Genomic DNA, 15,591 nt, shown 5'->3' with positions numbered 1-15,591 from the left:
CACAGAGAATTGTGAGGGTCTGGAATCAACTCCCCAGTAATGTTGTTGAAGCTGACACCCTGGGATCCTTCAAGAAGCTGCTTGATGAGATTCTGGGATCAATAAGCTACTAACAACCAAACGAGCAAGATGGGCCGAATGGCTTCCTCTCGTTTGTAAACTTTCTTATGTTCTTATATATATATATATAAATATACATATTGTCAGGTGTATGATTAAACAATTATACCAAACAGGTGCTAATGATCATCAATTCAATATGTAGGTTGAAACACAATCATTAACTGAAACACAGAGCTGTGTAGGAGGAATAAAACTGGGTGAGGAACAGCCAAACTCAGCTAACAAGGTGAGGTTGCTGAAGACAGTTTATTGTCAAAAGTCATACACCATGGCAAGACAGCACAGCAACAAGACACAAGGTAGTTATACTGCATCAGCAAGGTCTCTCCCAGGCAGAAATTTCAAGGCAGACAGGGGTTTCCAGATGTGCTGTCCAAGCTCTTTTGAAGAAGCACAAAGAAATGGGCAATGTTGAGGACCGTAGACACAGTGGTCAGCCAAGGAAACTTACAGCAGCAGATGAAAGACACATCATGCTTACTTCCCTTCACAATCGGAAGATGTCCAGCAATGCAATCAGCTCAGAATTGACAGAAAACCGTGGGACCCTGGTACACCCATCTACTGACCAGACTTCTCCGGACAGAAGTGGCCTTCGTGGAAGACTTGCGGCCAAAAAGCCATAACTCCGACGTGGAAACAAGGCCAAGCGACTCAACTATGCACGAAAACACAGGAACTGGGGTGCAGAAAAATGGCAGCAGGTGCTCTGGACTGATGAGTCAAAATTTGAAATATTTGGCTGTAGCAGAAGGCAGTTTGTTCACTGAAGGGCTGGAGAGCAGTACATGAATGAGTGTCTGCAGGCAACAATGAAGCATGGTGGAGGTTCTTTGCAAGTTTGGGGCTGCATTTCTGCAAATGGAGTTGGGGATTTGGTCAGAATTAATAGTCTCCTCAATGCTGAAAAGTACAGGCAGATACTTATCCATCATGCAATACCATCAGGGAGGCATCTGATTGGCCCCAAATTTATTCTGCAGCATGACAACGACCCCAAACATACAGCGAAAGTCATTAAAAACTATCTTCAGCGTAAAGAACAAGGAGTCCTGGAAGTGATAGTATGGCCCCCACAGAGCCCTGATCTCAGCATCATCGAGTCTGTCTGGGATTACATGAAGACAGAGAAGCAATTCAGGCTGCCTAAATCCACAGAAGAACTGTGGTTAGTTCTCCAAGATGTTCGGGCCAACCTGCCTGCTGAGTTCCTTCAAAAACTGTGTGCAAGTGTACCTAGAAGAATTGATGCTGTTTTGAAGGCAAAGGGTGGTCACACCAAATATTGATTTGATGTAGATTTTTCTTCTGTTCACTCACTTTGCATTTTGTTAATTGATAAATATAACTATTGATAAATGGAGTCAAACTGGACATGGCTTCTCACTTTTGAAAAGAATGAACTTGTCAGCATTTTGTTTTGGACCGGATTTTCACAGTACTGACATTATATTATATATAGATATATATATATATATATATCTCACCAAAACCAAAACTTTTGTGGGTTTGGTAAAGATAATGTACTGTTTTTTTATATACATCATATCATGGTGCAAATTAGTACCACGTTTTTGCTGGCTTTAAACTTTTGCAACCATAAATTTGTAGACCAAAAGCATATTATAAACCAAGGTTATACAATAGTCTGGAAATCATTTTGAAATTTGAACAGCTTTGCTTTTTGGTCTTCTCACCCAAACTGCTACAATAATAATAATAATAATAATAATAATAATAATAATAATAATAATAATAATAATAATACCCTCCTACTCACATATACATTTTGATGTGAAACATACTGTTGGCTCTACATGGTCCTCTTAGTGAACTGTAGCCATTACCTATTATTCTAGCAGCCTATCAAACAATGCTGTTTCCAACAACTGTGTTTGCAACTGTATGCAGGATCAATGCAGCTGCATATGCAACCGGAGTCAAATGAGAAATTAAATGACAAGAGGCAGGGAACAAAGAGCCGTCAGACAGCAAACCTGACTGGTATTCTTTTATTAAGCACATTCAACAAGAACTCGAGTGAAAGGAGATGACAGATCACTGATGGCGCCCAGCTCCTTCACACAGTACACAGTAGTTGGGTGCAACATGCTGTCTATTCTCAAATGATTTTACAATGAAACAACATCACAGCTGGACAGGTAGTGATGATAATTTGCTTCATGTCCACAGAAGACATCAGTACATTGTGATTGCACATAGGCTAAGACATGACATGCTTTCTAAAGGAATGTGTACTTTAACATATCCTTTTACATTCCAGAATATTTGAACATTACTGGCAATGTACAGAAACAGCACCTCCAACAATTATAAAGCCTACAAACCAAGTTTGTATTGTGTTTTTCAATCCTCTGCGCTCAAATTTCTGTATGCATGAAACTGTTTTATGATGTGTATATTTGTTGATCTACTGGGACATCTCATGTTCTAAGGAATCCAGTTTCTATCCATTTAAAAAAACTGAACTGCAATCATGCAAATGAAGGGATCACATACTATACATGCCCTGGAGTCACAGTATTTGTCAGGAGTGAAAACAGGAAACTCTGTGCCCGGCTCTAACAACTTGGCCATTCTTTCACGTGGTTTGAAGCAAGGTGTATATGGAAACGCCACTTTTTTTTTCTTTTTAATCAGTGCAGATTTTGGTTCTTCATGCCTTTACACTTTAGCACATTTGAGATAAATGTTTGCAAAAAACTCTTTTTTGCAGCCAATATGTGCAGGATGTTGTTCACAACAATGTTCACCCATAACTATAAAACACTTGGTGCTAAATGTTGAAATACTAAAAAGAAACTAATTCCATGGCTAAAGTTTCAACTAGAGTTCTTCATGAACTTGTATTTGTTCTACAAGCACTGGGAAAGCTTCAATGTACCAGAATTATTTTCTGTGTTAATATTACAACAATTTTCCATTTGTTCACAGCATTCTTCCACAGTTAGGCCTTCTTGCATGCAACTTCATGAGAAGGCAAATCCTGTATACATTAAAACCTCCTTGACACCTGCAATTCTATGAACCAGACACAGCTTAGGAGGACAAATAAGCATTTAAAAAGGGGATTGGCATGTCTCTGCTTTAAAAGCAGACCAGTACTGAATGGTAGGGGATATTCAGGTCAGTCCTGAAAGAGGTTGTAAGATGTAGATTGCTGGTCATGGCTCAATCTTAAGAGGTTGTCATGCACATTTAAAACAGTAGACCAAGCTTACTTAACAAACTAGGTCTGCAGAATATTGTCAATGCAGGTACTATGTGGATAGGTACACAGTACATGGCAGCTACATGCCCTGCACTTGACCAGCGCATTAACAGTTGGCTTCAGTGGCCAGTACTGGTAATCCATGAGATTACTAAGCTTTGGAGCCACTTCAGTTTCTTGTGTGGAAGGCAGTGTGCTTACCTGGACTCTGGGTACTTTGTGAGTGTTGCCAGGCTGCTGGTGTACATGTGGCCGCCCACGTCAATATGAACTGGTGCATTGGACTTGGTGAGCTGTGCAGATGTCGGGATACCCTGGTTGCTCAAAGGAGATGCAGGAGACCTGGTTATCATGGGTCTGGACATATTGGCTCGGTTATCCTAAAAAGAAATTGAAAACTGGAATAAATCTACATGTACAGTATTTATGTTTAATGTTCCCTATTCACTAGTAACCTAACATACAACATCATTGCCAAATTCATGAAGAAATATCACAACACACCACAAGTTGAATAAAAGAACTGGTATGACTATCCCAACCAGGTCCAGAGGAAGAACATGAAAGGTAATACTAAAAACAAAAATGAATGTAGCAAAATTAAAAGAGAGTCTCAAGACGCATTGACAGAACAGCAAAAATAACTTCCATCTAGCAAAAAAGACAGGTTAGGGATAACGGGTCCATATTCTGATAATTCTCTACAGTTCAGCCATAAACAAACATACTGCAAGTAACAAATGACAAATCAGTCAAAGTATCTTTATGTTGGTATGCACCATTGCCATCCACTGGACACCTATTACCAGTAACACAAAAGGAAACTCGATCTACATAAGAGACACCTCAGTTACTGATGTCTATGGCTGGTAACTAAACTGAAGAGCAGCTTCTAGACCAAGATCAAAGCACCCAAAACACAGAATTATATACAATATATACAAATGGCCTTGTAACCTGGCGTTCCCCCGGTTCAAATCTCAGCTCAGCCACTGACTCTTTGTGTGACCTTAAGCATGTCAGTTAACCTCCTCGTGCTCCTTCTTTCAGGTGAGATGTTGTTGTAAGTGACTCTGCAGCTGATGCATATTTCACACACCTTAGTTTCATATCTTGTAAAGCGCTTTGTGATGGTGGTCCACTATGAAGGGCACTATATAAAAGATTATTATTAAAAAATTTAAAATAGACAAAATGTAATATTTGAGTAAAAGCAATAAGAACCACTCAATGATTGCAAACATCATACCAAAGCAAGGAGCCACTATTTAACAGTAGCTCCTTTGGAACACACACTCAGCAATCCAATCATCCTTCATATCGCCTTGGAGAGCTACTGGGAACATCTGAGAAGGATGTCCTCACACATCACCGTTGGGGGTTAAGCACACTATACACGAGGAAAACTGGTTTCCAGACAAAATGTTTCCTTGTGTATGTTTCATGTTTTCAGAAACAAGGAAACATCTTTCCCGGAGTAGACCAGGGTTCTACTTTGAGAAACATTTCAAAGAAGCATTTTGCCTTTAGCCTATCAGGAGAAACTCACTGAGAACGAGTCATAGATCATGCAACTACGCAAAATGGAGACGTCTATAGAAGATGGCATGGTTTGGAATCCAGCAACAATCAATCATTTTATTAATATGTAGGCCAACGCATTCTAGCGTCATTTTGGGTTATACAAGTCTCAGCAGCTCCTCAAAAGTGTCTTGATCCATACAAAAAAAAATTGTGATAAGTGTAGCTCATTTAAAAGATAATGGTCTGCTCTTCTCTCCTCATATTTCAGGATCCACTCCCTTGTCCATAGGAATGGTCACATGCTGCTTGAAAAAGTACTGACAAATTTTGAAAAAACATGTTTCCATGTGCATGCTGGGCTTTAGACCAAACATTTTCAGATATCTAAGAATTAAAACAATGACTCTCAGACACAGATAAGAGAGCTTTCCACCGTTCATAATACTCCTCACCTTGTAAGGGTTGTCTGTCTTGATACTTTCAGTCTTCCCTTGCATTCCTTATAAAATGGTCAATAATACATGAGGAGCAGTGCTTCATGTCAGAGGCTGGGTTGTTAATGGCATGTGTCTGGCAGTGATCCCTGGCTAGGGACAAAGCAGTGACTGGGAAAGGGCAAAAAGGAGGTCAATGAACCAGAGGGATATAAACACCGACCTGCAGGCACAATAAACGTCAAGCCTGTCTGCACATAGTCTAAATGAACATTGAAACAGGGTTTTATTTCAGGATTGCTACCAAAGACCAATGATTTCTTTATTTTTTCTAACTGACACTAGTGCTTAAGCCATAATAGGTAATAAACTCAAAACCTTGAAGACCAGGCACACGGGGGAATATTGCAAACACTTAATATATGTCATTTTGTTTGTATGTGAACATATTTTATTAATTTATTTCTATGAATTCATGCTGCAATAGATTTTTATTCCCCCCCCCCCCCATTGTTGTCACTCCCACACAGAGGGATTATTGCATGCAAGAAAACCAATAGCTGTGATTCACAGCGCTGCATTAAAATGCATGTTAGTATTCTGTCTTTGGAAGGCAGATACATCGCAATTTAAAGCTGAACAGCACCAGGCTGGTCCTTTCTTCAGAAAACACACCTTCGTATCCCCAGAATCTGATGCTCAATAACCGCTAATTTCTGTCATTCCCGAGTTCAATGGCAATTGGATAGGCAGTTAGAAGTTACTAAAACAATGCAGGAAGCTAGCTGGCCAATGGGTGCAGCCCCTCAATGGGCTTGACTTGAACACAAAGTGTTATATAGGAACTGGAGTTTGACCAACGGTGAACTTTCCCAAACCCTAAATTCTTGCCTTTTTTTTTTGTCTCTCTACGACAGCAGGCAACACCAGTATTGGTTTACAGCTAGACCACGTCATGAGCTATTGCTATGTCACTTACACGATTAATGCCAGAGCCCTCGGCTGCTGCGACGAAATCTCGTAGTGCAAGTGTCCAACGCACATCCACCCACACAACCAGAACAGTGCCAGCCAAACTAACTACAGTACACTAATACAGCACTTGACTAACACAGGTCTGTGTAATGAAACTGCAAACACATGAAGCAAGAAGCAATTAGTGTCTTATTTTTACTTGTGGACCAGGGTAAATTGAGAGACCTACAGCCCAGCATATACACTGGGCGTGAGCCACCTTCATTTTTCAGACCTATTTCTCATACCAAAAGTCTGCATATTAAAATGTACATTGACAATTTTATTTCTCTTGTAAAAAATAAAACATGTAAAAAACTAATATATTGAATACTAAAAAGCAGTCTCTATGCATATGCCAAGAACCAACAGATAAATTGCATTTAAATTGCAATAAATAATTTATAGCCAACCTACTGCAGGCACGGATAGTTTACTCTACAGAAATCACTTTCATTCAATACACAGGACTGTTTCCAAACCTGGCTGGCTCAGACCCTTAACACTCAATAAAACCGATCTGCTCATCCCAATTCTTCATCTCCTCCTAACCAGTTCATTAAAACTCAGCTAAAATCATAGTGTGTACTGGTAATACTGCTGGTATAATGGTACTGGGTCCCAATATTAACTAATTAATAAAACTAATAAATACAAACCGACATCAGCAGAAATAACATGTAGAGACTTTGCCTTAAGTATTTTTGTATCTCTTTGGCCAATCAATTGTGATACACCATTAACAAACAGACAACATTTATGTAACTCTGAACTGCATACCCTACCCATCTAACTGAAAAACATATTTTCTATCTTTCCGGGGGGTAGGGAGTGCAATCTCTAAATAAACCTCCCAGTTGAAGAATCTTTGATTATTTAAAAGGAGCTTTCAACACGTCCCTTGGATCACTCCAAAGTATCTCGAGACATTCACACGACTAGAGAGACCAGACATCACAACAAATGACAGTTAACTACTTCCACCCTTAATAGAGCTTTCTGATTGGTAGGTGAACGTTGAGGTTTCCAATTGACTTTATAGAGCTATGCAGGACAGTCTATCTTACCTGAACATGGTCTATTTTATTTTAATGGATTTTTTTTTTCTTTTTACATCAAAATAATTCAATACAGACAAATGTTATTCTACATTTACTCTTGGTTGCATGAATGGATATACCCAACTAAAAGGATAGTTGAACTTGGCCCATATGGCTCGTTAAACAAAAACCACATCTACCAAAGCTGCAGTTTAGGATATCTTAATTAACACCACTTATCTCCAGCTTTGATGACAGTCAGCACATTTAAAAGTTACTTCATAAACCATAAAGGCGTTGTCCGAGTTCCAGAAACCAAAGTAGTTTAGCATACATCCTGCAAATGTAACAGCTAAATATAAGATTTGCGTACATGAAAACAATACCTTTGACCTAATAACATACACCAAATTAAAATATACCAATAACAAACAGGACATCCTCCCCATCATCATGGGTATGTAGCCCACCAAGCCACACCCACTGTATTCACATGTAAACCTGTTACATACTGTGGAGGCCAGGAGGAAAATAACTTATTTACTGTAAACTACACTATTTCAATATTTTAATCTTGCAATGTAACACTGGTAAGCGTCTGCCAAATTAATACATACTACATAAATAAATATTGGTATAATAAAGATTTAAGTGCATATAATGAAATTAAGCTTACTGTAGTATAAAAATGTATTGTACTAAAAACTAGTAAAAAAAAAGTTAACACATGAATTAAATAGCACCTACTAACTTGTAGAAAAACTGAAATTCTACATATACGTCAAGATTGAAATGCAACTTTGTGTGAAATACACAAAAGAAAAAAAGATAAAAATCATTGTACCAGCAAATCAATATTAAATAAAAGTACGTTGTAGTTTATATGAAACTTGATGCATTTTATCACAGTTTAATAATAACAAATATAACATATTTAACTTTGAAAAGCCCCCACGATAGGTGACTGAAAGCACTTTACCTGCACAGGTAGTACAATGGCAGGAGAAGGGGTCCCAGCGTGTCCATTGGACTCGGCGGCAACAGCAACAGCGGCAGCAGGAGCAACTTGTGGGTCAGCTTTTGCTGAAATCACAACAGGCGTGTCCACGTGCTGCTCAGAACGGCGCACACACATCCTTTTCGGAGAGGACCCACCAGTCACTTCAGCGGGGTAGCCAGGCTCATACAGTGTTCGCTTGGTAGCTGCCGATGGTTTAATTAACATGTTCCCATCCTCAACCTGCTGCACAAAAGGGGCCACTAGCTGGAAATGATATTGGGTCCCACTGACCGTCTCCGGAGCAATTTGACTAGTCAATAACTTTGTCCCAATGCCAGCTATGCTGTTTAGAGTTGCGATAGACACAGCGCCGATGCAGTGGTTAGTATAAGTCTTTGACAGCTTGGCAGATCTGGATAACATTTGCATCCTGGTACCCAGCAGATTTTTGCCAATCGCTTTGTTTTCATACCAAGTCACGTCGCTCTCACTGCAATGATCCCTCGGCCTCTGAAAGAAAGCCTTGCAAAGCGGGTTCCGCTTGGAAATGTATTTCACAAAACTGGCATAAGGGCAGAACTCCGTTCCAGTTTCGTACATGCGAGGTAAGTTATCCTCATCAGAGTCTGTCCTCTTTTTACTCCAAGACGCTGACCTGGATTTATGGTAGGGCCCGAGTGCTTTAAAGTACACAAACTTTCTCCCATCCTCATCTACTGCCAAGCCGAAAGAGTCCTCATCTAACTCTCTCTGATTCTCTCTGCCTCTGGTGCAGAAATACATGCATGTTTCAAACCACACTTTATTGAGCAAGCCGAAAGGCGTGTTTGTGTTAAACACATTGGAGGTGTACAGTTTTCTCAAATCAGCCCGGGTGATTGCTTGCTTCTGCACGACAGGACCTGCGCCTTGCTCTTCCAGCTTTCGGATCACCGCTGCCAGTGTCAGGTTAGCACTCCTGAGCTCGATGTCTTTAGTCAGATCCAAAGTGCGACAGTAAGGCGGCTCGTTCAGGTACCTGTTCAATGAACTCCTAATGCTGATCAGAGACGACTTGCTGTACAGCTGCCCACTTTTTGAGCGTGCCTCTGCATAGAAAGACCTCAGCACCTTGCACAGCGCTTCCTTGTCCATATTCTCAAAGTCGGGACTTTGTGATTTCTCACTAAGGTATTCCCGGAAGATCCTTACCGCATACCTGGTGGCTAAACGAGTGTTTTCGCTGAGCCTGGATCGGTCTGAGCGCTGCAGATCCGATTCCAGGTACGAGTCCAGTCCAGAGATGTGAAATGCGTCCGCCTCCGAGTACAACTCACTCCCCTGGTCTGTACTCCGCATAAGGACCGCTTCCGTTTCCATAATGCAACCGTTCTCATGGTCCTCACTCTCTGCCTCCCATTCCAGTCCGATATCCTCTAATTCGTCTTCATCCTCCTCGTCCCCCGTTATCTGGATTTCCTGGATATCATCATCCTCATCATCGCTTCTCACCAGGTAACTATTTTGGTCATTTTCTGTCCTCTCTGTGTCTGCATAGCTATCTCCGCTGCCAGACATTCTCGCCATATTGCAGTCTCTCTGTCAGTCCTTGGGCAGGGCGCATGCGCTATATTGGACCGCAGCGCTGAGAGCCTTTGTTTTTAGTGACCTTCAGCTACAGGCAGACAGCCTCTTAAAGGTGCAGGGACGCTGGTTTCAAGCAGACAACATACAGATTTTGCAGTATGTGCCGTAATTCTCCAGATAAGTAATGTTTTGAAGACAGAGCGATGCATTTCAAGTTCAGGCAGACATATGTACATGTGCAAAAATGTGTATACTCAGTCAGAACACAAAATAAAATTGGTCTGGTCTAAAATATTTATATTCAGGCTCATACTGAACTTGTTTAAAACAGACAGACTGCTTGTTTGTGTACCAGGTACACCCAATCAGAGGGTTAAGTTCTGTGCCGCTCTGCGACTTTTAACTCCAGGGGAAAAGAAACAGAATACAAATTATAATCAAAGCGTGCCCATCCGCCAATCAGAAAGCAGAATAATCAGGGATCGATAATGTCGCATTTATCTTTTGAAGATACCTTTCACTGTAACCCATTCATTCTAAAACAAAGGGAAAAACACGAAGTTTTCTGTTTCTAAAATACTCGTGCAAGCACAAAAGTCTGTTGTTGTGTCTGATATAACGAATAATTAGCAAATTATGCGGCAAATCTACTGTTCTCAAATGACAGTACATTGGGCTATGCAGATTTTAGACCAACATTATTTAAAACAAAGCTAGAAAATAACGATCAACGACGAGACGTCTGAGTCAAATGAACCTCCCACGCCCTCGGCAGAGGGAGAAGGCAGGGTGATAATCTGATGTGTTAATGTTTTTCAATGATTTCAACCAATTTGCTAGCCAGACAGAGAGTAAACAGTACAGAAACATGTAATCAACTGATAAGACACGAATTACACAGTGATCCCGAATGTAAGTTACTAACCATAAAAATATAACTAAAACCTAAATTCTGTTATGCATCTGGAGGGGTAAACTTGCTGACCGGACAGTACCGTAGCATCAGACTGGCACAAAACTGAGAGGCATTTTAACGGAACATCGACAACATGTTTGTATTCTTAGGCTGCTATATGTACAATATGAACAGTCCATTCTACAATAATCTATTCACAGCCAAGAGTCCCAGGTCATAATTATTTAGTGGAATGATCTCCATTAATATAATCAAAACATAATTAAATACACTAGCCTTAACATGTACCATTTATTCAGTAAAAAGGAATTGGATATTTCACAAAATAGCCATACTGCACCTCTTAAACCTTTTAATCTTTACATTCTTTTTATAGAAATGGATTTCATTCAGCACCAAACACTTTTTTGAAATAATTAATTATAATAATGCCAATGGAAAAAAAAAGACAGGATATGTGCCGTCATCTGAATTTTAATTCAGCATCATAAATCTAACAGTTCATCCTTAAAATCAACAGAATATAGAAACGTCCCACTGGATACTGGTGACCTCAACTGAACAATACATTCCTCCCTGGGCTACCTTTATCATTGTGCAGAAACCCCCCCTGGTTACTTTTTCTATGGGCCCGAGTCTCCTTAATGACTTCTGAGCTTGAAGGATGCAGCAATTCCATTTTAAAATGATGGGCTTTTTTGATGCTGTAGATCAGCTCAGGCACTACTATAAACAGTGCCTACACTCTATTTAACTTAAAAACAAGTGCCACGCTGTGTTGTCACAGACTACTTTGTGAACTGCGGATTAATCTGAAGCAAACAAGATTTATATATAAAGACATTTTGGACACTATTTCACCAACAGTTGATTGGAATAATAATAAAACAACACACACAAACACGCACATTCAGTTCTTACATGGTAGCACTGTCCCGGCACAGACAGGCGTGGCGACCGAGGTATTTTGCCGCCTGTATCGCTGCCATTGCTTTCATATGGTGTTGGACAGATCAGGACGGGACGATACCGCTCAAATCGAAGCCAGAGCGATTTCTTCTTGCTGCCAGCAACGTACTGTATGTTTCTTTGCTAAACTGACTGCTCATTTCATAAAGATTTAGTAGATTATATGCGGGGACATTACAGCTATGGGAAAAAGTCTTGCATCACGTCCTATAGAATTAATAATGTTACGTTGACATATTGAAATTACACATCGCCTTGTAGTTTTACAAAAATTGAAAAATGTGAAATTAAAATCTAACATGAAATACTGTACTACTATTGTACTTTGCTGTACTTTTGAGATACCATTTTATAGTTTTTTTTTTTTATTTAATTTTTTTATTAAATCGTCCGCATCCTAATATTATACTAGCACTAGGTGATGCAAAACTTTTGATCATAATGTAAATTACATTTGAGTACATAGTCTACGGTGTGGTACTGACAACTCCTGTATTGTACCATTCAATGTTTCTGTATTGCAAGAAAAGTCAGTCGTGTAGTGCGTAGCGCTCCTGTGCCAGTACGCTTCGCCTCTCTGTCCTTGGCTTCACGCGGTTACTTACCGGTATATTCAACTTAAACAAATGTACAGTAGCTAACCCTGCGAGAAAGATTATTACAAATGTAATTGTCTGTAAAAATCCAATTGCCTGTAGTGGTTTGCCTGAATGTACATTATAATGCAATTGTATAATCTGTGTTTGTTTGTAGTGGATGAAAACCAGAATTTAGCATTGGATTATTCCAGTGGGCGTCAGTCTTCTCAGACATGGGAAATGACAGGGTGAGGTAACCCGATGCAGACAGGCAGAGACTGGACACAAACTACCTTGTGCTTACTGGCCCACATCTTAACCACTGTACAAATAAAATAGGCTCTTTGGGTGAGCAAGTTACAGTCTTGGTGGACAGCAGTGGTATTCAACTCTGGCCCTCGAGATCAATTTCAGTCCTGGTCTTTATTCCAGCTAGGTCCAAAATTAGTTAATTGCCTCTTAACAGCTTCAATGAACTATATTAGAACCTGCTTGGAGTAAAAACCTGGAATGGATTAGATTTCGAGGGCCAGTGTTGGTGTACAGTATTATATTTAGGGCTTCTGTTTTTTCTGTGCTTATTTTTAGCTATTTTCGAGTTTTATGTAAATTGTTTTTTTTTTTTGAGCTTTCATTTTTGATATACTGTATGAAATTAGTGTTTTTGGTTACTTTTCCAAAAAAAACCCATTTATTTCTGTCTAAATATGTATAGTAACTCGACAGTACTTGCACACTTAAGTTCAACCTTCTTTCCTTTGCTGTCTTCCACAGCAAAGGCAGGAAAAGAGGCACATTCTTCTGGGGTTTTTGTGTGTAGGCATTGTTTTACATTTTGCCACAATTCTGTATCTTAACCGTAATACAGCTTTAAATCCCACTAACAAGCCTCCATTCCTGATTGTAATCTTGTTTTAAATCTCACAAGCAGAGTCTCCAACAGAATGTGGAATGTGCTGTCACTCAGTAGTATGGGCGGGTTTAAAGTATTCAGAACAAATCAATGATAGGTACAAGTCAGAAAGGCAGGACACTGCCCAGCAGCTCTGGGAAATTTGTTTTTTTAATATGAAAATGGTAAAGTCAGTGTGAATTGTTTAACCATTTCCACAGTTTCTCCGGTGTTTTCCAGTATTTATTGGCTACCCACCGATTTCTTTTTTTTTTTGTATCAGGGTGTTTTATTGGTTAAAATGGAAAATCAGAAGCCCTAATTATATAATTGTGCAGTACCTCCTTTACACCACTGTATCCCCCAGACATGCTACAGTGTTATTGCAAGGCATTGATGAACTCCATCAGGACATGGTGAAACCTCCAAGCCCTTTACCGCATCCTGTGATAGTCAGATTTAAAACAATGATCTAAGTCCAATACAATTTTGTTATACACTATATTAATTTGTAAAAATAAGTAATGTGTAACACTTTCAGATATACAGACACAGGGAAGTCTTACATAAACCAGGTGATGCAATGCAAAATAAGTTCAAGTCTAAACAAACACATACAATTTGTTCCATATCTTTAAATGGGTCCATTTTAATTAATTATCTGCACCTCAACTCCTCAGAGCACTAAATAATTCAAATTGTAGTTTTGTGATGCATAATGGGTAGGCTTATTTGCATTACTGTTAACTCTTGGATATATACAGTACGATAACATATGAGAAGATTCTTATACCAAAACATAAACATGTCTATGTGGGCCCATTTTGCCCATGGTTTACATGAAAAGTCAATTCAGCTAATTGATAGCTGACTATATTATCATTCCAGCTTGTCTGCTTGAGAATATGAAGTGAAAAAATGGACAAGGACAGCACAGACACACTGTACATTTCAAATTTCATGTCTGCATCCAACGCTTCCCGAGAAATCACAGCTTGGCCTGGTAGCTGAAAATTATGTTGGATCAAACATAGCTAACCTGTGTGTTAGCATTTACCAAGAGTTGATGAATGACATAAATTAAGGCAGAAAGAAGCAAACGATTATCCCTCATATTCTATTTACCCAAATCTCCACCAGGGGAGCTAACAGAAACATTAGAATGTTCATATTACAGTGCTTGTGCCAAGAAGCTCCACTAGCATTAACTGGACCTGAACATTCGCACACCCCCATCTGGTAGAGTTTTTGCTCTATTCTTATCTTCAGTGTTCTAAGAAACTATGTTCCAGGATGTTTCAGTTCATTTGCTCACTCCTTCATCAGCCCTGTTTTGGACAATTAACTCTCTCTCAGCTGATATGCACAAATCTGGAATGTTTCTCTTAAGTATCCTGCTTTACCTTCTTAAGCCTCTATTAAACTGCTTTTATAAAAAATGATAAAAACAAACAAAAAAAAACACACTAGAAATGTTTAATACATTCACATTGACTTCAACCCTTTCCAATTTAAAAACAAAAACTACCTTTCCCAGTAAAGCTGGGCAATGTCCCTCTTTCCTGACTTGTATCTATCATTGATTTGTTCTGAATACATTAAACCAATCCCATCTACCTACATTTCTATTGGCGACTCCGCTTGTGAGATGTAAAACAAGATTACAAATTAGGAATGGAGGCTTGTTTGCATGATTTAAAGCTGCATTAGTTAAGATACAGAGGATTTAAAACAGAATGGCAAATTGTGGTGACATGTAAAACAATGCCTACACACAAAACCCCCAGAAGAATGTGTCTGCGACCATAAGGATTTTGTTGTGGAAGACAGCAAAGGAAAGAATGTACAACTCAAGTTACTGTACATATTTAGCAGAAGTAACCAAAAGGTTTCATACAGTATGAAAGCAAAAGCCCTGGGAAAGAAAACAAAAACAAAAACAAAAAAAAGCACGATTGACATAACTCACATAACTAAAAATAAGCACCAAAAAATTTAATAAATAAAAAACAGAAGACCTACTTATACCAAAGGCCTGTATGTACACACAATTACAATGTTGTATTCCTGATTGATAGTCTTGCTTGAGAAATATAAAGCATGCCAAATCTTTCCAAACACAGAATATTGTATTTGTATAGATTTACCTTCCAGAAATTGGTAGGATAGTTGAAGGTGGAATAAGATGGCACAGAGAAATATTCAATTTATATATATTTATATATAGCTAGATAGCTAGCTAGATAGATAGATAGATAGATAGAGAGATAGATTTCAGTCGCTTATTCAAGTCACAAACACAC

At 39.1% G+C, this 15,591-nt stretch overlaps 1 protein-coding gene and 1 long non-coding RNA gene across 4 annotated transcripts in view; one reads left to right on the top strand and one right to left on the bottom strand.

Annotated features, from left to right (window-relative positions):
- Positions 1-15,591, bottom strand: part of LOC121313490 (BTB/POZ domain-containing protein KCTD1) — a 40,012-nt gene that overhangs the window by 14,664 nt on the left and 9,757 nt on the right. For 2 of the 3 annotated variants that reach the window (XM_041246100.1, XM_041246101.1), the window contains exon 2: positions 3,557-3,735. In XM_041246100.1, the coding sequence (XP_041102034.1) occupies positions 3,557-3,735 (179 nt within the window). Of the gene's footprint in view, positions 1-3,556; positions 3,736-8,346; positions 9,946-15,591 lie in introns of those variants that run through there. The other variant, XM_041246099.1, reaches the window with a different exon arrangement.
- Positions 9,780-15,591, top strand: part of LOC121313491 — a 23,443-nt gene continuing 17,631 nt past the window's right edge. Inside the window, exon 1 of the long non-coding RNA XR_005950000.1 lies at positions 9,780-9,861. This is a non-coding gene — a long non-coding RNA (uncharacterized LOC121313491). The remainder of the gene's footprint in view (positions 9,862-15,591) is intronic.

This window comes from Polyodon spathula, chromosome 3 (genome assembly GCF_017654505.1).
Source record: "Polyodon spathula isolate WHYD16114869_AA chromosome 3, ASM1765450v1, whole genome shotgun sequence".
NCBI classification, from domain to species: Eukaryota; Metazoa; Chordata; class Actinopteri; order Acipenseriformes; family Polyodontidae; genus Polyodon; species Polyodon spathula.
This window is presented reverse-complemented; position numbering and strand designations above follow the sequence as displayed.